General features: G+C 42.4%; 1 protein-coding gene and 1 non-coding gene across 4 annotated transcripts in view; one reads left to right on the top strand and one right to left on the bottom strand.

Moving 5' to 3' along the window:
• HMCN1 (hemicentin 1) overlaps window positions 1-22,828 on the bottom strand; it is a 1,072,092-nt gene that overhangs the window by 681,412 nt on the left and 367,852 nt on the right. For all 3 annotated transcript variants that reach the window (XM_063940215.1, XM_063940214.1, XM_063940213.1), the window contains 7 exons: window positions 22,150-22,325; window positions 20,171-20,267; window positions 15,657-15,779; window positions 13,332-13,493; window positions 11,503-11,784; window positions 9,356-9,523; window positions 233-346 (listed from right to left, as the gene is read on the bottom strand). In XM_063940215.1, coding sequence (XP_063796285.1) covers window positions 233-346; window positions 9,356-9,523; window positions 11,503-11,784; window positions 13,332-13,493; window positions 15,657-15,779; window positions 20,171-20,267; window positions 22,150-22,325 — 1,122 coding nt within the window. The remainder of the gene's footprint in view (window positions 1-232; window positions 347-9,355; window positions 9,524-11,502; window positions 11,785-13,331; window positions 13,494-15,656; window positions 15,780-20,170; window positions 20,268-22,149; window positions 22,326-22,828) is intronic.
• Window positions 7,233-7,339, top strand: LOC134959552 (U6 spliceosomal RNA). The gene has a single exon (XR_010187567.1). It is a non-coding gene; the product is annotated as a U6 spliceosomal RNA (small nuclear RNA).

The raw sequence follows: 22,828 nt of genomic DNA, 5'->3' as shown, positions 1-22,828 counted from the left end.
GGCACTAAGTCTAACTGAGGTCTGGAGGAGGGGCATAGAGGGAGGAGCCAGTTCACACCCAGTTTAAGTCTTTATAGTGTGCTCAAGCTCCTGCGGATCCGTCTATACCCCATTGTCCTTTTGGAGTCCCCAGCATCCTCTAGGACGTAAGAGAAATAATATTAACTGAATAGTGAGTTTGAAAATTGAAATGAGAAGTGAGGTTTAAAAGCCACACAAACCAAATACGTACCTAATACATTTAGGTGGAAATGCTTAATCTCTTCTCCTGCAGCATTTGAAGCCACACAGTGGTATCTTCCGGCATCTGAGACTGCAGTGTGTAAAAAGCGGAGGATCATACCACCTGACACAAAAAATATAACGCACACTATTAAGCAATGTAGCAATATTGATTAAATGAGCAAATCAAGTTGTTGTTTTTTTTTCAGGTTTGCACTTATCTAACGAGCCATTTCTTTAAAGAGCAGAGATGTGTTTCAATAAAGTTTTCACCACAAAATGGCAAATCACCATTATACTATGTATATGTACAGTATGTTGATTTTCACTTAAATACCACTTTGAAACCTGTTCTTTAGATTTACTTTGTTGGTATCAAATTATTCATAAAGCAACAATGTATCTTTAACACAACTTTTTAAAAGAAGTATTCCTGGGTATATGTTTCTTAAGGTTCCACATACAAACAACCTGATTCTAAGACCTGCCCGGAACTGTTGATCTGAACCATGGCTATCGATGATTAGCAACTCGTCGGGGAATTGCAGAAATTTTTCATGGTTTTGGTCGGGATTGGGGGAATCAAGAGTTTTAAACTTGTATTCCTGATTCCCCAACCTAGGTGTTGCGGGATTGGGAAATTATGGCAATTTGTCACTTATGTATTGGGGCCTTTGCAGATCAGGTGTTATCTTGTAGGTCTCATAAACACGGGCATCATGTTAAATTGACTTGGATAAGGAGTGTCAACATTTTGACCACACTTTTATCATGTGTACAAACTCTTTGTGCTATTATTACAGGATTTTAGAAGACAATGGAGACACTTTTCAGAAAATCTAAATTTTTTTGCATTATATTTCTAACAAATGTTAAAGAATATATTTTTCATATTAACCTACAGTATGAGGTTTTTTTTGTTATTCCTTTTAACTGTTAGGCACCGATGTTACATCCTCATATGAAGTTTTATAAAACACACAATGAATGTAGTGATATTCAATATAATAAATGGCAAACAGAACTGAAAGTAGAAATATTTCTTTTTGTTCTTTAATAAATAGGATATTTTCTACCTACTTCAACTAATAGAGAAACCAACCAGGTACAATGCAATCTTAGACCTGGAATTAACAAATAATGGGGAATTGATATCAAATATAATAGTAGGGGAGTCCATGGGAAACAGCGACCACAATATGGTCACATTCAATATCAGTTTTCACAAGCAGCCTTTTATAGGCTCAACAAAGACTCTAAACTTTAGCAAAGCCAACTTTGACATGATGAGGGAAGCTTTAAGGGACATTGACTGGGAAATTTTGTTTCAAGGCACGAATACTACAGAGAAATGGGATGTATTAAAAATGTTGCTCGCTAGTTATACTCGTAATTTAATTCCCATGGGCAGCAAACGAAGGAGTAATAATTCCAAACCAATGTAGTTTAAAACAAATATTAAATAAATAATGGTCAAATAGAGGCGAGCATTCAAAAATTACAAATCAGATGGGATGGCGGAGTCATTCAAGTACTATAAGGACTGTAACAAAATATGCAAAAAAGAAATCAGAGCGTCTTAAATAGAAACGCAAAAAAGCTAATAGCAAAGCTAAGTAAATCAAACCCCAAAAAGTTTTTTTTACATACATCAACAACAAAAGATTAAAGAAGGAGAGTATAGGCCTTCTAAAAGGTGATTGGGCATCCTAATCAAAGACGACAATGACATAGCGGGAAAATTAAACACGTTTTTCTCATCTGTATTCACAAGAGAGGACCAGATAGCACGATTAAATCATAACCTCAGCAATGATAATGTCCCACTGCTAAATGAATATTTAAGTAAGGCAGTAGTCTGTGACTGATTAAAAAAAAATAAGATTAATAAGTCATCTGGTCCTGACGGAATTCACCCAAGGGTTCTCAGGGAGCTAAACTCCGAACTAGCAAGACCCCTATATTTGATTTTCATTGACACACATCAGGCATGGTTCCCAAAGACTGGCGTGTAGCGGAAGTAGTGCCGATATTTAAAAAGAGAAGTAAATCTCAACTGGGTAATTATGGACCAGTAAGTCTTACATCTATAGTGGGGAAAGTACTGGAAGGTATTTTAAGGGATAGAATACAGGAGTTCTTTGAAGCCAATATGGTTATTAATAGGGACCAACATGGATTTGTGAAGGATAGATCATGTCAAACTAACTTAATAGGCTTTTATGAAACAGTTAGTGTGAATCTATATCGGGGTTAAGAGGTAGATGTAATCTTTTTAGACTTTGCTAAAGCTTTACCTCACATGAGACTTATCTACAAATTAAGAGAACTCAGGCTAGTGAGCACAATATGCACTTTGGTTAAAAATTGGTTGGATAATAGGGAGCAGCGAGTGGTGGTAAATGGAACTTTTTCGAAATGGACTGAAGTACTAAGTGGTGTGCCACAACGGTCTGTACTTGGACCACTATTGTGCAACATTTAGTTAAATGTTGAAGTAGGTCTAAAGAACATGGGGGTCATTCAGACCCGATCACACATTAGCTTTTTTTGCAGCAGTGCGATCGGGTCTTAACTGCGCATGCATATGCACCGCAATGCGCAGGCGCGTTGGCCGCCAGTGACGGGCATCACTGGACAGCGACGGTTTTTACGAAGGAAGGGATCGCACCGGCGATCGCAAGAAGATTGACAGGAAGAGGCCATTTGTGGGTGGCAACTGACCATTTTTAAGGAGTGTCCAGGAGAAAGCAGGCGTGCCCAGCCATTCGGAAGGAGGGTCTCTGATGTCACCATCGGCCCGGATCGTTGCAGCGGGTGAGTAAGTCCTAGGCTGTGCAGAGACTGCACAAACTTTTGTTTGTGCAGCTCTCTGCACATCCATTCGCACCTCTGCACAGCGATTACCCCCCCCCCCCCATCCTGGAGGCGGCGACTACCTGGTCGCAGCAGTGCTAAAAACGCCTGCTTGTGACCAGGTCTGAATTAGGCCTATGGTGTCAATTTTTGTAGATGAAACCAAACTGTGTAAGGTTAAAAATTCAGAGGGGGGTGCTGAATCTCATCAGAACAACTTATTTAAACTGGAAACATGGGCAGCAAAATGGATAATGAAGTTCAATATAGGCACTACGGTAGCAAGAACAAAAATACTACCTACATACTACATGGGGAAAAACTAGGGGATTCTCTACTGGAAAAAGATTTAGGTGTTCACATAGATAACAAAGTTAGCAGTAGTACCCAAAGTAGGAATGCAGCAAATAAGGCAAACAAGGTGTTAACATGCATAAAGCGAGGAATTGATGCAAGCGATGAGAGTGTTATACTCCCATTATATTAAATAATCACTAGTGTGGCGACATCTCAAATACTGTGCACAATTATGGGCACCATACTATAAAAAGGATATCCTGGAACTAGAAAAGGTTCAATGACGGGCTACCAAATTGATTAAGGGGATGGAGAGGCTAGAATACAAGGAAAGGATTGCTAGGCTATGCATGTTTACACTGTAAAAAAATGAGATTGAGAGGTGACATGATTAACATTTACAAATATATAAAGGGACAATACACAGAGCTAGCAGGGGATTTGTTCTTGGTAAGATCAACACAATTCACACATGGACACCCGCTTAGGTTAGAGGAGATTTCGGACACAGAGATGGAAAGGTTTCTTCACAGTAAGGACAATACGTATTTGAAATTCCCTGCCTGAGAGAGTATTAATTGCGGACTTGGTCATTACTTTTAAGAATGGGCTAGATAAACTCCTAATGGATAAGGATATACAGGGTTATGGTGAGTAAATCATGCACTACAGTAATATATATATTAAAAAAAAAAAGAGGAATAGACGTACTGGCTAAATATTCACCACAGTTAAAATTAGTCTTAAAAATATTACAGTGTAGGAGATCACTAACAGGTTGAACTCGATGGACAATTTGTCTTTTTTCAACCTCAGAAACTATGTAATACAGGTATGTTACTAGGATATTAATATAATCTCTATGTCCCTGTGTACTAAAACATATGAGTGAGCAGTGTTGTCGAAATAGAGACTAACATGTTTCTATTTTATATTAGCACTGGCATGTCTGTTATGGCTCAATGTAACTGATTTTACAAAGACAATATTGTGATGTCTATTTTATGTTGTACATATTGATCACAAAATTTCTTTGTAAACAATATTTGCCTTTTTTCCTTCAGGGATCAACACAAAAAGATGCCTGGCGCTACTAACTCATGAGCAAGCCATGTTAAGCTGCCCATGGGAGAATCAGCTGCTCCTGCGATCTAAGCATGCACCCCTGAGTGTTTGCTACTGTGATTTGTTGATCATCAAACCAAAGCAGATACTTACACAAAACTGCAGGCGCTTAAATTGAAAAGGAAATTGTTAGGGACAAGGAGTATACGTGGTATAAACACAGTCTCGCCTGCACCACATCCCCTTAGAATCTCTGCCTCAAATAGGTTCCTTTGCAGAGCAGTCACTTTAAGTCTGTCCCATTGCAGAACTTGGGCAGAGTCAAGTTCCACAGAAACATGATTGGACATCCAGTTGCTCTAACTGAGTTCAGAGATTGTGGCCTGGGGGCGTGGCCGCAGTCACCCTGCAGGTGCCCACTGCCTACCTGCACCCTGCTCCCTGCCCCCCATGGGCTGTGTGGGCGTCCGCTGTAGCCGGCGCACATGTCAGACGCTAGAGGTCATTATTGACCTCTAGTGTCTGTGCGGTGCTGCTATGGGAGAGACATCATGACGTCTCTCTCATAGAGAGGAGCCGCAGGTGGCCAGACGGAGCAGCAGCAGCAGCGGTCGGGAAGCAGGAGCGGGGTAGTGGTAAGTATTGTTTTTTTTTGTGTGTTTGTAAGTGGCTACTAAGGAGCACAGCAACAGGGGGCACTACTACTGGGGGCACAGCAACAGGAGGCACAGCGATAGGGGGCACAACTACTGGGGCAAATCTACTGGAGGCATAGCTATAGGGGGCACAACTACTGGAGCATAGCTACAGGAGGCATAGCTACAGGGGGCACAGCTACTGGGAGCATAGCTACAGGGGGCAAATCTACTGGGGGCACAACTACGGATGGCATAACTGTGGCCACGCCCCTCCCTTATGAAGCCACACCCCTATATTTTGCCAGCCCTGGGCATCATCCTGGTCTATGACTGTGTTTATAGAAGTGTATACCACCTCCTCTCTCTCAGGGTGTGGATCATAGGGTCGACTGTAACTAGGTTGGCAGTCATTAGGTTAACCACTATTGGTCGACAGTGACTAGGTCGACACCAGAAATAGGTCAACGCGGTCATTAGGGTCGACATGGAATAGGTCAACATGGAAAAGGTCGACATGAGTTTTTTATATTATTTTGGTGTCATTTTCTTCGTAAAGTGACCGGGAACCCCAATTAGTGCACCATATCCCCTCGCATGCCTCGCTTCATTTACTATTCCCAATCGTAGTCCACGAGGATTGCAAAGTATGAAAAAGTTTTAAAAAATGAAGAAAAATGTGAAAACTCATGTCGATCTTTTCATGACTTTTGCCATGTCGACCTAGTGACCATGTCGACCTAGTGACCATGTCGACCTAATGCATGTGGACCAACAGTGGTCAACCTAATAAGTGTCGACCTAAAGACCGGATCCCCTCTATCAATGGTCTCTAAAATACTGTTGCTAATAGCAGTAGCTTGCTCATTCAGGGTTAAAAATTGCTTCTTCACATATCCAAGTGTTTACTTGGTCTGTTACATGTGCAACATCTCCATAAACACAGTGGGTTATACATATTTATATACATATAGTCATGTTGGACTTGAGGAGCCTGCATACTGCATGCGTTGAGTGTCAAGCGTCTGGGTTTTCCTTTATTGCTCCTGTCCCTGAGGTCACATCGAGATCATACATACCTCAGTTTCTTTCTAGGTCACTAAGCTACGGGTATAAAGTAGTGAAAACGCATTCCAAATTCATCTATGGCCTTCATTCCAAGTTGTTCGCTCGCTAGCTGTTTTTAGCAACCGTGCAAACGCTAAGCCGCCGCCCTCTGGGAGTGTTTCTTAGCTTAGCAGAAGTGCGAATGAAAGGATCGCAGCGCTGCCACAAAAAAAGATTGTGCAGTTTCTGAGCTGCTCCAGACCTACTCCTAGCTAGCGATCACTTCAGACTATTTAGTTCCTGTTTTGACGTCACGAACACGCCCTGCGTTCGGCCAGCTACGTCTACGTTTTCCCAGCCACTCCTGCGTTTTTATCTGGCACGCCTCCGTTTTTACACACACTCCTCGAAAACGGTCAGTTACCTCCCAGAAACACCCACTTCCTGTCAATCACTCTGCGGCTAGCAGTGCGACTGAAAAGCGTCGCTAGAGCTTGTGTGAAACTGCATCGGCTTTTGTGAAAGTACGTCACGCGTGTGCATTGAGCCGCATACGCATGCGCAGAAGTGCCGATTTTTAGCCTGATCGCTGCGCTGCGAACAATGGCAGCTAGCGATCAACTCGGAATGAGGGCCAGTATTTGCACGATGTCGGAACGAGCAGACAGAAAAACAAACAGGCAAAAATTCAAATTTTTTGTTTTTGTTTCCATAGTTAGTAAACAGTCCATTCAACTACTGTATATTTCTCAAACAAATTGCTATGTACAGAGTACATAACCCTTAGTTTTATTATATGTATAGACGATCAGGTGACTGCTTTTATAACATTAGATCACCCTTTGCGTAGCAAGATGTAGACAAATAATGGCTCTGTATATTGGGTTGACTGGCGTTTCAATATGCAGAACTATTTAAACACGTGCAAATTATCCAAAAGACATGGACAAAGCAAAGGCATAATACTATCGCAAAATGCAAAAGGTTATGTTTTAAATGTTGTATTATTGGTATTGTTATTTGCAATGTGATGATTAGTGTCATATAATATGCTTCTAGCTAGCCTTTTGTAGCAAAGCCACAAATATATTAAATTTTCTAATAAACTTTGTGCTCGCTCCGGCAGCACATATACTAAAATTGGAAAGATACATAGAAGATTGGCATGGCCCCTGCACAAGGATGACACGCAAATTCGTGAAGCGTTCCATATTTTTCTGAGGTATTTTTTTTTATGTACATGTTGTGTGGTACTATTTTGCCTGCTTTCTAAAGTAAAGAAAATTCATGTGAAAACTGACTTTAAACATTTGATGTAACCTATATAATTGTTAAGAAAAACAAAATTTATATATATATATATATATATATATATACATACAGGGCCGGTTCTACACCTTGTGGCGCACAGTGCGAAAGTTTCCACTGGCGCCCCCCCCCCCCGCGGCAAAACAGTTAGTGCGCGCAAAAAATAGTGGCGTGGCTTCATAGGGGAGGGCCGTGGCCACAGTTATGCTCCCAGTAGCTGTGCCCCCAGATTTGCCCCAAGTAGTTGTGCCCCCCAGTTGATTTGCCCCCAGTAGATATGCCTCCTGTAGTTGTGCCCCCAGTAGCTGTGCCCCCTGTAGCTATGCACCCTGTAGATATGCCTCCTGTAGCTGTGCCCCCAGTAGATATGCCCCCTGTAGCTATGCACCCTGATGATATGCCCCCTGTAGCTGTGTCCCCAGTAGATATGCCCCCTGTAGATTTGCCCCAGTAGTTGTGCCCCCTATAGCTATGCCCCCAGTAGATTTGCCTCCAGTAGTTGTGCCCCGTTGCTGTGCCCCCAGTAGTTTTTGCCCCCTGTTGCTTTGCCCCCAGTAGTTGTGCCCCCTGTTGCTTTGCCCCCAGTAGTTGTGTCCCCTGTTGCTTTGCCCCCAGTAGTTGTGTCCCCTGTTGCTTTGCCCCCAGTAGTTGTGCCCCATTTCTTTGCCCCCAGTAGTTGTGCCCCCTCTTTCTTTGTCCCCAGTAGTTGTGCCCCCTCTTTCTTTGCCCCCAGTAGTTGTGCCCCCTGTTGCTTTGCCCCGTCGCCGCTTACAAACACACACACACACACACACACACACAAAACAAAACAATACTTACCACTGCCCCGCTCCTGCTTCCCGACCGCTGCTGCTGCTCCGTCTGGCCGCCGGCTCCTCTCTATGGGAGAGACGTCATGACGTCTCTCCCATAGCAGCGCCGCACAGACACTAGAGGTCAATACTGACCTCTAGTGTCTGTCCCTGGAGCCAGCTGCAGCGGATGCCCACACAGCCCATGGCGTCTGCTGCAGCCATGGAGTGGGGAGTGTGGTGCGGGTAGGCGGCGGTGCCTGCGGGGTGACTACCGCAGCGCCCCGAGCGAAGGCACTGCTTGCCCGCTCCTATATATATATATATATATATATATAGATATATAGATATATATATATAGATATATAGATATATATAATAGACTTGGCAAGCAGCTCATTTCTTTGTACACTGTGTTGTGGTATAAATGTGTATATTATATAATTGAGGGTGCAGGTGTCACATTTACACTGCACAACTAATTTCTACTCTTAAAAAACAAACAGATTATTGAACAATGGGGGTAATTCCAAGTTGATCGCAGCAGGACATTTTTTAGCAGTTGGGCAAAACCATGTGCACTGCAGGGGGGGCAGATATAACATGTGCAGAGAGAGATAGATTTGGGTGTGGTGAGTTCAATCTGCAATCTAAACTGCAGTGTAAAAATAAAGCAGCCAGTATTTACCCTGCACAGAAACAAAATAACCCACCCAAATCTAACTCTCTCTGCAAATGTTATATCTGCCTCCCCTGCAGTGCACATGGTTTTGCCCAACTGCTAAAAAATTTCCTGCTGCGATCAACTTGGAATTACCCCAAATGTTATTTTACTTTACATTTTACTGCATTTACTTTACATGTTTCTTGAATACACAAGGGAAGACTGATTAATGGACTGTGTGCTGGGTGATTTTACAGTGGGTTATGCAGGATGACCATCTCCGCAACAGTTACAGAATAATCAGGTTTTATAGGTAAGTATTATGAAGTGGCCTTGTACCCTGCTTAAATGTTTTGGGATATTATTAGACAGTGTAATCAAAAGGATGTGTTGACATGTAACTGAGTTATATAGTATTTTATTAGACAATATATCAGACATTATGTATATTATACATATATTAGAGTTACCTGACATTACTTGGGGTGTCTGATTCAGGTTGATGAGACGGTTATCCTTGTACCATGTTACTCTGGGTGGTGGGATCCCCGAAACCTCACATGATAGCGTCACTGGATTTTTCTCTACAACGCTTACATTTTCATGCTCCTGAAATCCTCCAGAGAATCTTGGGGCGACTTAAAAACATATACACACTCTTTTTTGTCTTAAATTAAGCTCTCTCAAATACTTTACTGTAATCAGATTTTCAGGAATTATTAAAAATTATAAAATACATTTAAGTTACATTACTCACATTTTAAAGAGAAATAGATAATATTGGTGTTCATGATCAGATACAATGTATGTCATCAATAATATATTTATTGGCCCCTGTGTGAATCTTGAGCGTCTCTCATGCGTCTCTCATGCCACCAATTAAACAGCTTTTACTGCCTCAGTTGTCCCAAACTAACTACTGATACCAAATCCATTGCTAATAATATCTGCATGCAATTATAATACAGCCTTATACCCATCATAATATACAGCTTCTTCACAGCCAAATGTATTTTCCATGCTTGGATTAGTATATAGCCTGAACATGTTTTTCCATTTCTAAAAGTTTGTTTCAAAATAGTTTTACTCAAGTATCTATTTAATAAATTGCTCCAGAGTCTACACCCTTGTACTAGTTCATCTCCCACATCTACTATTTTGTTCATTCTGTTCTTCTAGTATTGCAATTCTGTCTGCTTCCTTCCATTGACTCAAGCTGTTAGCACATATGGACCATCCTCTCCTTCTACAAATCCTTCTCACCCTCCTCTCCCTCTCCTAGCTTTCCTTCTACCTCTCTGACCATTCCTTCTCTGTCTTCTCTCATGACTCCAGCTTCCCCCCACTTCCACTAGATCCTCCAAGGTTCTGTTCTTGGTCCTCTCCTTTTCTCTCTATATACGTCCTCTTTAGGTGAACTCATTAACTCTTTTTACTTACAATATCATCTTTATGCTGATGACACTCAAACCTACCTTTCCGCCCCTGACCTCTCACCTGTTCTCCTCACTCGTGTATCTAACTGTCTCTCTGCTATCTCTTCTTGGATGTCCCTAGGCTTTCTTAAACTTAACATGTCTAAGAATGAGCTGATCATCTTTCCACCCTCCAGCACAACCTCACCTTCCACTACTATCTCCTCTAGCCCCAAAGTGCACTGTCCTGGAGTAATCCTTGACTCCTTCTTCTCCTTCAAACCAGACATTCAACAACTTTCACAAACCTGCCATTTTCATATCAGAAATATTTCCAGGATTATACCCTTTCTGACCCAGGACACAACAGAGAACAAGTGGGCGGTCTGAGGGGGATACAATGATGCAATTTGCATCATCATAGCTCCGCCCCCCGCCTGGTTTCTCAGCACTGTCTAGCGGGGGCGGGGCTACGATGATGCGACTATGGTGCCACGCCCCTTGACCGCTCACTTTCCCCGTCGGCAATGCCCCCTCCCCACCCACATTGCCACCGGATACGCCCCCATTAGCCTACCACGCTGCAGCCTCCCGGAGGATGGTGCAGCAAGGTAGGCAACTATGACCTACAGTCAAGCATCACACCACTTTCTGACAAGGACTGTATTTGTAAACTGATTTAATACTGCAGCCAATGCGTTAATTTACTGTAATTTAAGCAATGAATACAGTGAATACAGTGCATATAGTAGAGCAGGAGGTAAAGGAATAAAAAGTAAAGCAAAATCACAACAACAAACATATCAATGTATTATTACAATGTTATGATTTTTTTCTTTAAATGCATTGTAGACTTAACACTACTATTTAAAGTATCAGTGAATGAAATTATATTTCAACATCAGTATGTATATATATATATATATATATATATATATATATATATATATTCTGGATAATGGTGATAAATAAAAACTCCATAAATCAAGAATAAATCTTCTTGTAGTCACATCTGTAACATTTATTTGCACTGTTTATAAAATGAATTGATGATTAACAATGTGAGTCCTGTTTGCATTAACATCATAGAAGAACAAGGATAGTAATCACTAAAACATCAATAATCTCCACCGCACATCTTTTTTAAACCATTATGTTTCAATGTCTGCCATATTAAAAGTCAAGAATGTACTATTACTTACTAAATACCCTTAGGTCGTATTTCTTATCAGATTGTCCAGCCACATTCACTGCTACACACACATAATGGCCAGAGCTTGACACATGAACCTTCTCTAAATGAAGTTGTCTCCCATTGTTGAGGATTTTGAATCCATCTCCATTAATTACAGGAACGCCATCTCTCAGCCAGGTCAACATGGGCTGAGGTTCTCCATTGGACTCACACTCAAGAGTCACATTATTTCCTTGGACCACCACAACCTCTGTGGGAACTTTTCCACTGTCATTTATAGTGGGACGAACTGGAGGAGATAAAACAGAATTACAGGTAATTTGCAATGCATAACCATAATGTATCATAATAACTAAGATATATTTCCACCTATGATCATAAAATGTAACAAAACAATTATTAAAAGCACTTCACACATGAACAGGCATAAGAACATAGATGATCAATATGCAACAGATCCATTATTCCTTTGTTTGAAGGGTATTGGATGATATATCAAATAAAATGTGTGCACACATTACCTGGAACCAAGTATGTGTATTGTCTGCAAACAATTGCTCCATGCAGAACATTTTCCGTTATACACAGTTAGGGCAACTGGTTGCAGTTGAATCCATGATCCAATCCACTGTGCCACCATGCTGCCCAACAATTCTTAGCTAAACCCAGCACTATACAGTCTAGGCTGGCTCCCATTAAAACAGGAGGATAATAACTACCAGCCATGTGCTAAAAAAGGCACTGGGACTCTAACTGGCTAAAGGTAATGAGAAAGATTAAGATTCCAGGAGGAGCACCACTGCCGTCCCAGAGGATCTTAATAAATCTTTTACATATGCTGGTACAATTGTGGTGGAAAAGTTGGGGTGTGGATCATTAGATATACACTAAAAGGTCTACAGTCAATAGGTCAACCGCAAATGGTCGTCATACATTAAGTCGACAGGGTAAAAAGGTTGACAGGGTAAAAAGGTCGACATGGACTCAAAAGGTCGACATGGAATAGGTAGGCCGTAGAAAATTTGGACAGGGTCAAAAGGTCAGCAGGGTCAAAAGGTCGATATGGAAATGGTTGACACAAAAAGGTAGGCACTTTTTTGGGGGGTGGGGGGGGTGGGGGTGGTGGCAGTTTTCTAACACAAAAAAACCCATGCTTTGGGCAAGGTGCCACGTTGTGCTCTGCACAGGTTATTATTTCCAATCGTAGCACACATGGATTGTAAAGTATGAAGAAGTTGAAAAAAATATATCAAAATCTTGTGTCGACCATTGTCATGTCGACCTTTGGAAGCTGTCGACCTTTTGAACAGTCTACCTTAGTCTACCTTTTACACGTCAACCTTTTGTCCATGTCAACCTTTTGACACTGTTGACCTAATGCACGTTGACCATTAATGGTAGATCTTTTACTGTAGATCTATAGACTGGATACCGAAAACTTATCACTCAGGGAGTAGCCATTTGTAAAGTCAAAAATAATTTTGACTTTGAATTGGCACAGTACTGTAAATTCCATTTTAAGAGCAGAGAAATTAAGATTGTGAATAACTGTAATTTTGCAATGTACTGTAAGACTCCACCAAGTGGTCAGTATCAGTTCTGCAACCCAGACAATTGAGTGCAGCTAACAGCATGGTAATACAAGGGGAAATCTTAACTTTGTCTGAAGGTGAAACCCCAATTGCTGTGATCGCTTTATTCTAAGGAAAATATTTGTAACCAGCTGCTGTGGAAGACCTGATATTTGTTATGCAGTGGCTGGTGAGTTGCAGTGAATAAAAACCTACTGCTTTTACTACAACTCCCGGACGTGGTTCTTACAAGTGTCACACTTACCATAAACCTTCACATTATACGTCTTTGTCGCAGTCCCTGCCGAGGTAAAAGCAGTGCAAGTATATGATCCTGCATCTGATTTCACAACTGCCACAATCTGCAGGTGTCGTCCTCCAGAATGTGAACGCACTCGTCCAGTACCATCTGGCTTTAGTGCAACAGCTGCAAAATACAAAAACAAAGGGCTCCATTCATTGATGGCAGCAGTGTGACTTTCACAATAAAGTTTATTGTCACATAATCAGACATGTGCCCCACATATGCCTTTTTGGGGAAGCAGAAGTCTTCTAGGGCCTGTACAACTGTGTAATAATGCTGACTACCACTATATAGCAGTTTCTTATTGTCTGACAGCGTAATTAACCATTTACTTATTAACATTTATGTATATAGGGACTAATTCGGGTTGGATCGTAGTGTGCAATCCAACCGGAATTTTGGCTGAAAATATGCGGGCGCATGCGCCCGCTTTTGTCTGCGGGGGGTCCGCAGAATATGTGATTGCCTCTGCCTGTCAATCAGGCAGAGGCGGGGCGGGCAATGTTCCGTTTCCAGGGAGAAGACGGAGCGTTGTGGGGCGACCCAAATAGTGGGCAGTGCAGCGCGAACGAGCGCGTGTCGAGGGCATGGTCATGGCAGCTGCGTGACGTCACATGCAGCCGCTGCGACAGGTGAGATGGCGCCGGGACTCCTGCGGCCGCGGCTAAGCTGCGGCGGCAGGAGTCATCCTTGGTTTCAGCTGACAAGCACAAATTGCGAAGCGATCGCAATTTCTGCTTGTTGAAGGGGGGGGGGAGGCGCCGGTCAGCATGCTGGGCAGCCTTGCCCAGCGATGGGTGGCCCCCAGCATGATAGGAAAAGGATAGCAAATTCTGCCGATTAGCAGAATTGCATTCCCTACTGAATTAGCCCCATAGTACACACATATTCTTCGTCAATTTACAGACATTTCAGTCATTCACATCAGTCCAATATGGGGAAAACATAAAAACTCCAACAGATAGGAACTTGATGGAAATTGAATCCAGGACCATAATGCTTTGAGGAAGTAATGCTAACCTCTATAGCAAACCATTGAAATGGTGCATATATTCAGTGTATATTACACTTTATTACATTATTATACTGTGGACAAATACAGTAGTGTAATGTGACTTTCATGGGACATAAGTAATTTGTATGCCTGATATATGCCTGGTCCAAATACTATTTTATTTTAGCTGAAAGGATATTGAAATATGTTTGACCAGCATATACACATACTGTAAGTAAGCTTTTTAATCACATATCTTTTTCTGCATACACTGCATACATCTAGAGCAGTGGTTATCAAATATTTTTATGTTGTGACACACTGAAGAGTGACATGACCTCCACATGATACATGATGCAAAGAGGCTCATTTATTAACAAGTTTTAGCTATTTAAAACTTGTTGCGTGTGATATATGGTGCTCGAGCCAATCAGCTCCCAACTATCATTTTTCAAACACATGACAGGAACTGATAGACAGGAGCACCATTTATCACACGCAGTGAGTTTTAGACAGATAAAACTTGTTGATTAATGGGCCCAAAATGTTTACAAATTAATGTAAATGAACCTTATTTTACCCAAAGCATACACTTCCAGTAGTTCTTTACATACCAAACACTCAACTCCCTGCTCCAATTTCTCTTTAGCCATTGTACTTTATTTACATCAAAACTCCTTTTCACTTCTTTCCTATTAGTCTCCCAAGCCTGCGCAGTTTGCAGTGGAGCAGGGGTGGAGGAGGTTTGAGAGTGTCCTGGAGGAGTGGGAAGAGCTGGAAAGCACACTTTTCTCTGCTTGCTCTGCAGATTGGCTGGAGAACGTCCTACGGGACCTGGCTTTTTTTATTTTTCCTCATTCTATTGTCACTGACACACCAGGGACCAACTCGTGACACACTAAGGTGTAGCGACACAAGATTTGAGAACCACTTGTCTAAAACACAAAATGTGTTCAACTCTGTTCCTGCTATTTATTCTTTCTTTGCACAAATTAGATTAGCTATGGATTATAAAAAGTGTAAAGATCGTGTATGTAAAAAATTAAAAAAATAGATAATTGTTATATTTTTATAAATAAAAGTGGAGAGGTGTAAATGACCCCTAACAACTGCTTCTGTAAGAGAACAGGTCACACTCACCTCGCAGAAAACACTCTGGTACCACATTCACCAGTCAATTATGGCTGCATGTCTGTGTTTTAGGAATCTATTTTTGCGTAAATACTAACATTTCTGCAGGAAGCACATCAAGATTGTGGCAATATTAAATTGCTTGTAAGAAATGTACTAACCATTCTTTTTCCAGGACAATGTTGGAGCTGGAATGCCGCTTGAATCACACACAAGGCTAATTAGTGTTCCTTCAATGACTATAACCTCTGATGCTTCTGAGGAATCCTTTATCGTGGGAGGAACTAAAATACAGTAAATATGGTAAACAAAAAATACTGTAGATGTTTAGATAGGAATAGATAACGAAACATACAGACATCTAGATATTTGAAAACATGCAGGAATAATACATTTTAGTCTTGAAGAACATTCCACTCGTCAGTTAGATTTCTTTATTTGGTACAAAAAGTAACAGCAACATACAGTAAACTCAATATCCAAGATAAAAACAGTTCCTGTGCCAACTGGTTCATATAAAATTTTGGTTGCCTTCTCATTTCTGGCAAAAATAAATATTTTTATGCCACATTACCGAGAGAAAAAATGTTTTACCACAATTTAAGAAATGTATCTCCCCAGTACAATTCTACAAAAATGTGGGACTTAGTGTAGCTTAATGTTGTGGCAGGAACTCTGTCTTGCTAGAAGTCTCCTTTGAGAACATGGTGCACGGATGGCAAGTTGTTACGGACAACAATGTAAACGACAAAGATTTAAGCTATTCGATGTTTCTTAAATTGGCACTATGCACAGTCCCCATATGACTGCGATAATCTGTGAAAAACGGGTAAACTTTGGGAAGATCAATGTTTTCTGCTATGCTAACCATTTCATAAATGGGGTAATGTGAGAAGAATTGTACAATATAGCTGTATAATGCTTCAAAATTCATATAAATATATACAAAAATATACAAACAAATATTCATTGCACACTTAGGGGGGTATACAATTAGCAGCTGTAATTTACAGCAGTTAATTGATTCACAGTGGGCTATTCAATTAGCCCTGATACCTTGCATTTATCGGGGATTATGCTTCGGGTGCCTCAGCCACACGGGCCTCCTCCTCTCTTAAAGTACCCCTGAGCCAGAGCCGTCTTAACAGCAGTGTAGGCCCCTGGGCACAGCAATGCACTGGGGCCCCTCTACCCACCCATCAGCGGTAGGGTTGGGGGGTGCTATCAGTGGCAGCTTTGATGTTCCGCGGGGGGTAGTTGGTTCTATCTTTCGCTTATCATGTAGGACCTGGAGAAATAGTTTCTGTTAATTACTCCTATACTGCACAAATGGAGCGGGAAGGAGAACACTAATCTGTAGAAGGGGACATTGTGCTGAATGAAGGGGCCCTGGTACATGACTTCCAGGGTAGTAGGGGGGGGGGGGTGTTTAATACACAGGGCAGGGGTGGATAGTGGAGTGGGCTTAATATTCATCATTTTCCGGGGGTTAGGGCAGCTTGCTTTACTGCAGATATGTCCAGTTCTTGGAAATAGATTTATTAGCTTTAATGGGATAAAATAAATTGAGAGTCCCACCTTTCAGGAGGTTCTGGGGACTTGGGGATCAAACTTCAGGAGCCAAAGCAATCCACCAACAAAAATATAAAACTGCATATTAGGCGTGTGGAGCTGGAGCAGGGACTCGCTGCTTGAAGGCTGATATCTCTGGTTCTGGGCATAGTAGAGACAAGCTGCCAGTGTCCACTGAAAGGGGAGAGTCCCAGCTTTTGGATTGTACCCTCAGAAAAACTCTTAAGTCAGACAGAACCCAAGATATCTGGCTGGGAAGAACAATTAACAGGCTTGGATGGGGCTCACTGCTTTGAAGTTGGATATCTCCGGTTCCCAGGGCCCGATTTTAAAAAATCTGGTACTCCTGGAAAGAGGGGACCCTCAGCTATCAGTCTAGGGCCCTTTTACTCCAGGGGCCCTTGGGCAAGAGCCCATTGAGCCCATACGAAAAGACGGCCCTGCCCTGAGCAGGTATCTCCCTGCATGCAACAATAAAATATGTATTTGCAACCCTTTCTTTGCAGCATGGCCTGTACAGGCGTTAATCCCAGCTCTGAAACAGCCCCATAGATTTTACAATTTGTTTTTATCCTCCATTAAAAAGTACAGGTTGAGTATCCCTTATCCAAAATCACACATTTTTGATTCCTCTACTGAGATATTGACACATATAAACGTATATTATATTATATATCTACAGAATATATATATAGTTACACATAATATATTATATTTATATATATATATATATATATATATATATATGCAGAGGCGTAACTAGGGTTTTCGGAGCCCAGGGCAAGATGAAGAGTGGTGCCCCCCCCCCCCCCCCTCCAAAGAAAAAATGCCCACAAAATCAAGTATGTGCACAACGGGGGAAATGGGCGTGTCCACGTGCCAGAAGGGGCATGGTCACATACTAGAAGGGGTGTGGCCACTGAAAATGGGGCATGTCAACATGACTATCACCTCCCCCTTCGTCGTCTCTCAGCACACTATCACCTCCCCCTTGTGTCATCTCTCAGCACACTATCACCTCCCCCTTGTGTCGTCTCTCAGTACACTATTACCTCCACCTTGTGTTGTCTCTCAGCACACTATCACCTCCCCCTTGTGTCGTCTCTCAGCACACTATCATCTCCCCCTTGTGTCGTCTCTCAGCACACTATCACCCCCCTTGTGTCGTCTCTCAGCACACTATCACCTCCCCCTTGTGTCGTCTCTTAGCACACTATCACCCCCCTTGTGTCGTCTCTCACCACACTATCACCTCCCTCTTGTGTCGTCTCTCAGCACACTATCACCTCCCCCTTGTGTCGTCTCTCAGCACACTATCACCTCCTCCTTGTGTCGTCTCTCAGCACACTATCACCTCCCCCTTGTGTCGTCTCTCAGCACACCGTCATTCAATTTTTGCACATTATGGCAGTAGGGTCCCCTTTTTACACAGTACGCAGGCAGAGTCCCCTTTTTAAACAGTACACAGGCAGAGTCCCCTTTTTACACAGTACGCAGGCAGAGTCCCCTTTTTACACAGTACGCAGGCAGAGTCCCCTTTTTACATAGTACTAGATACACATTGCCCACAGTTCCAGATACATATTACCCCACAGTGCCAGATACATATATGCCCCCACAGTGGCAGATACATATATGCCCCCACAGTGCCAGTTACATATTACCCCACAGTGCCAGATACATATTACCCCACAGTGCCAGATACATATATGCCCCCACAGTGCCAGATACATATTACCCCACAGTGCCAGATACATATTACCCCACAGTGCCAGATACATATATGCCCCCACAGTGCCAGTTACATATTACCCCACAGTGCCAGATACATATTACCCCACAGTGCCAGATACATATATGCCCCCACAGTGCCAGATACATATTACCCCACAGTGCCAGATACATATTACCCCACAGTGCCAGATACATATTACCCCACAGTGCCAGATACATATATGACCCCACAGTGCCAGATACATATTACCCCACAGTGCCAGATACATATTTCCCCACAGAGGTACTGTAGACATAGCCCCACAGTGCCAGATACACATTGCCCCACAGTGCCAGATACACATTGCCAGATACATATTACCCCACAGTGCCAGATACATATTACTCCACCACAGAGATACAATAAGCCCCACAGTGCCAGATACACATTGCCCCACAGTGCCAGATACACATTGCCAGATACACATTGCCCCACAGAGATACACATAGCCCCACAATGCCAGATACACATTGCCAGTTACACACTGCCGGATACACATTGCCCCACAGAGACACACAGTGCCCCACAGAGACACACATTGCCACATAGTGCCAGATACACATTGCCCCACAGAGATACACATAGCCCCACAATGCCAGATACACATTGCCAGTTACACACTGCCGGATACACATTGCCCCACAGAGACACACAGTGCCCCACAGAGACACACATTGCCCCACAGAGATACACATTGTCCCCTGCTCTCCCCCCCCCCCCCCCCCGCTCTCCTCCGATCACCGCTGGTGCTGCCCACTGCTATTTGCTATGTGAGGGGGGGGAGCACAGTGCCTCTCCTGACCCTCAATGCACCATGAAGTCCAGTCTCCGGCTGCCGGCTGCGAGTATCTTGCCGCCAGTTCATTAGCCAATCAGAGCTCGCGGACCAGCAGCCAATCAGGAGCCAGTCTGCAAGCTCTGATTGGCTAACAAACCAAGGAGACTCACCCTTTCGCCGTCAGACCAGACACCGAGCACATTGAGGGGCAGGAGAGGCGCTGTGCTCTCCTCCCCTCACATAGCAGCGGGATGGGGGACGGACCTAGGGCAAAGCCAGAGCTGCGGGGGTGAGTGGGTATGATGCCCTGGCCGGCGGCGGCGCCCCCCTCCTTGCCCCCCCTTAGTTATGCCTCTGTATATATGTCATTATCTCAGAAGGGGACCCGAAAATGTGGGATTTTGAATTTTGGATAAGTGATACTCAACCTGTATAAGTATATATTATTTGTGTAATATCCTCTGGGTTAATGCTATACTAGTCTTGATAATTCATGGTAAAATGAGTAATGATTTGTTCAAATACGGAAATAAACATTTAAAAATACATACCCAATACATTGACATTGAAGTTTTTTTCGGTTTTACCAGCAATGTTAACAGCCTCACAAGAGTATCGCCCAGTGTCTGTCACCTGAGCACCCTCAACCTGAAAAACAAACCTAATGTATTTACACAGCATTAATAATAACATACAAAATGGGCTTGATGCCTTATTAATTGTAAACTGCAGTATTTCTTCAGGTGTGTGATCTGACCATCCTACATGAAAGAGGCAGTAATCCTGTATAACATTGGTACTTTGGCTGACATGCACATGACAGGGTACTTAACTATTCCCCTACAGTATGTATAGAAAATAAAGGCAAAACACACCAGTATCAAAACCTCATCCCAACAAAATAGTAAAGGGAGCATCATGGTTTGGGGCTATTTTGCTGCCTCTGGGCACGGACCACTTGCTCTCACTGACAGAAAAATTAATTTCAAAGTTTATCAAGAAGTTGAGTGATGCAACAAAACAATGACCCAAAACACAGAAGAAACAGAACAAACAAAAGAATATTGCTGAAATAATATAGTTTTGCAAAGCTCAATAGTCCAAAATTCCTCAGGATGGTTGTACAGGTCTAATCCAAGGCTACAGACAGGACCATTTCTAGGGCTGGGCGAGCCGTGCAATTGCAGGGGTGCCTGTGTCCGCCATCCTGTAGGGATCAAGCTGGGGCCCTGGGGGGGAACTGTAATGGGTGCATCTCCCGGCAGCGCAGTGCTGCACAAGGGAGCAGTGCTAAAACTACATGTCCCAGAGGCCAGAATCCAAGCTGTCAGCCTGCAGTGCCCGGGGATTCTGGGAGATGGAGTCTTGTCAGTGATGTGCTGCCAAAGTAGGGCCAACCAATTATTAAATACAATGGTTCACATACATTTCCCCCCTTTCAATGTGAATGTCTACAAGCTGCGTTCAATGAAGACATCAAAGTTTGTCAATTTGTTAGTTGAAGACCAGATCATATTTTTATGACCAATTTAGGCAGAATTCCAGGTAATCCCAATGGGTTCACATACTTTTCCTTGCCACTGTAGATGCAGCCCAGTAATATGTGTGCAACTATGGGCCTAATTCTGAGTTGATCGCAGCATCAAATTTTTTAGCAGTTGGGCAAAACCATGTGCACTGCAGGGGGCAGATATAACATGTGCAGAGAGAGTTAGATTTGGGTGTGGTGAGTTCAATCTGCAGTCTAAATTGCAGTGTAAAAATAAAGCAGCCAGTATTTACCCTGCACAGAAACAAAATAACCCACCCAAATCTAACTCTGCAAATGTTATATCTGCCCCCCCCCCCTGCAGTGCACATGGTTTTGTCCAACTGCTAACAAATTTCCTGCTGCGATCAACTTGGAATTACCCCCTTTATGTATATAAATGCAATAATTCTGCAAGTTTTCTATTATGTTCATATAAATGTGTGAATGCAAAATCACTGAAACCCGGCATTGGAGGCTGCACAGCAGAGGTGTAGTACAGCAGAGTAACAAACTGAAGTTGGCAACAATGATGGTGTTTTGCGGTGGGAAGATACAGTATACTGTATTTTAGACTTGTGTTTTCAGACTTTTGATGCTGCACTACCATATGCAGTTAATAGCAGGCAAATTAGAAAATAAACAATAGTATTAAGTATTGCCATTTTTATGACAAAACAATATACTGTACAGTACTCAGAATGAGCTTATTGATTGTGCGTTTCAGTTTGAGTTCCATATATACTTTAGGCGTGCTCTATGATGGGAAATGTACATAGTAATGCAAAAATATAATCTATGTAAAAGTGAATCTCTAACTATAAAGTGGGTAGGATAACCAATTGCAAGATGACACTTGATAATTAAACATCTATTCTGTATTATTTCAAAGCAACATTTTCCATAACTCAGATAGTCCCTATAATATTTACACACTTAAACCATATCTTTCCTCATGTGATGATAGCCTGAAATAAACATATATGTAAGGCAGTGACTTACCCATAGAATACTTCCATTGTCAGAAATCATGAGACCTGATCTGTTTACCAGTGGTGTCCAGTCTTTGAACCAGGTCAGTGCAGGAGGGGGTACTGCATTGCTTTCACACTTCATCACCAGTGTTTCACTTAGTAAGACTGATACATTTTGTTCTTCTCCCATGATGTTTGGTGGCACTACATTCAACAATATGTGTTACCAATGGTTAGAAGAAAGAAGAAGGCTGTTTTGATTGGAAAGGAATATCTATGTCAATGCATAATTCCTATGGTTGCACTAGGTGGCCCTATAATGATGAAATCTGCAGCCATCTCTGGCAACAAGATACAAAAGAGGCAACACATAGAATGTCAATTTATACCATTCTTGTGTAAATCAGATAACTTCCAGTAGTAGCATTGTTACATGTGAGCAAATGATAGTCATTACTATACTTCATTAATTGTGTTTAACAACCTCTTCTGAAATGATTTCCCTTATTAGAAACACCAACCAATTGGCCTGCTCTTCCTCCCGTATCCCTGCGATGGCACATGGGATCGAGTACTTATCCCGATCCCATGTGTTTTTTCGTGCGATCGCGGCCCTGTTTTTGGACGATTAAAACAGACCCCAATTGGATACCGTGATAATGACCATCAGTCACAAATTGTGATATCTGGCAGTTTCGATCCGCCGA

Source organism: Pseudophryne corroboree, chromosome 9, assembly GCF_028390025.1.
Source record: "Pseudophryne corroboree isolate aPseCor3 chromosome 9, aPseCor3.hap2, whole genome shotgun sequence".
NCBI lineage: Eukaryota > Metazoa > Chordata > Amphibia > Anura > Myobatrachidae > Pseudophryne > Pseudophryne corroboree.
The sequence above is the reverse complement of the archived record's forward strand: the minus strand, read 5'-3'. Positions and strand labels throughout refer to the sequence as shown.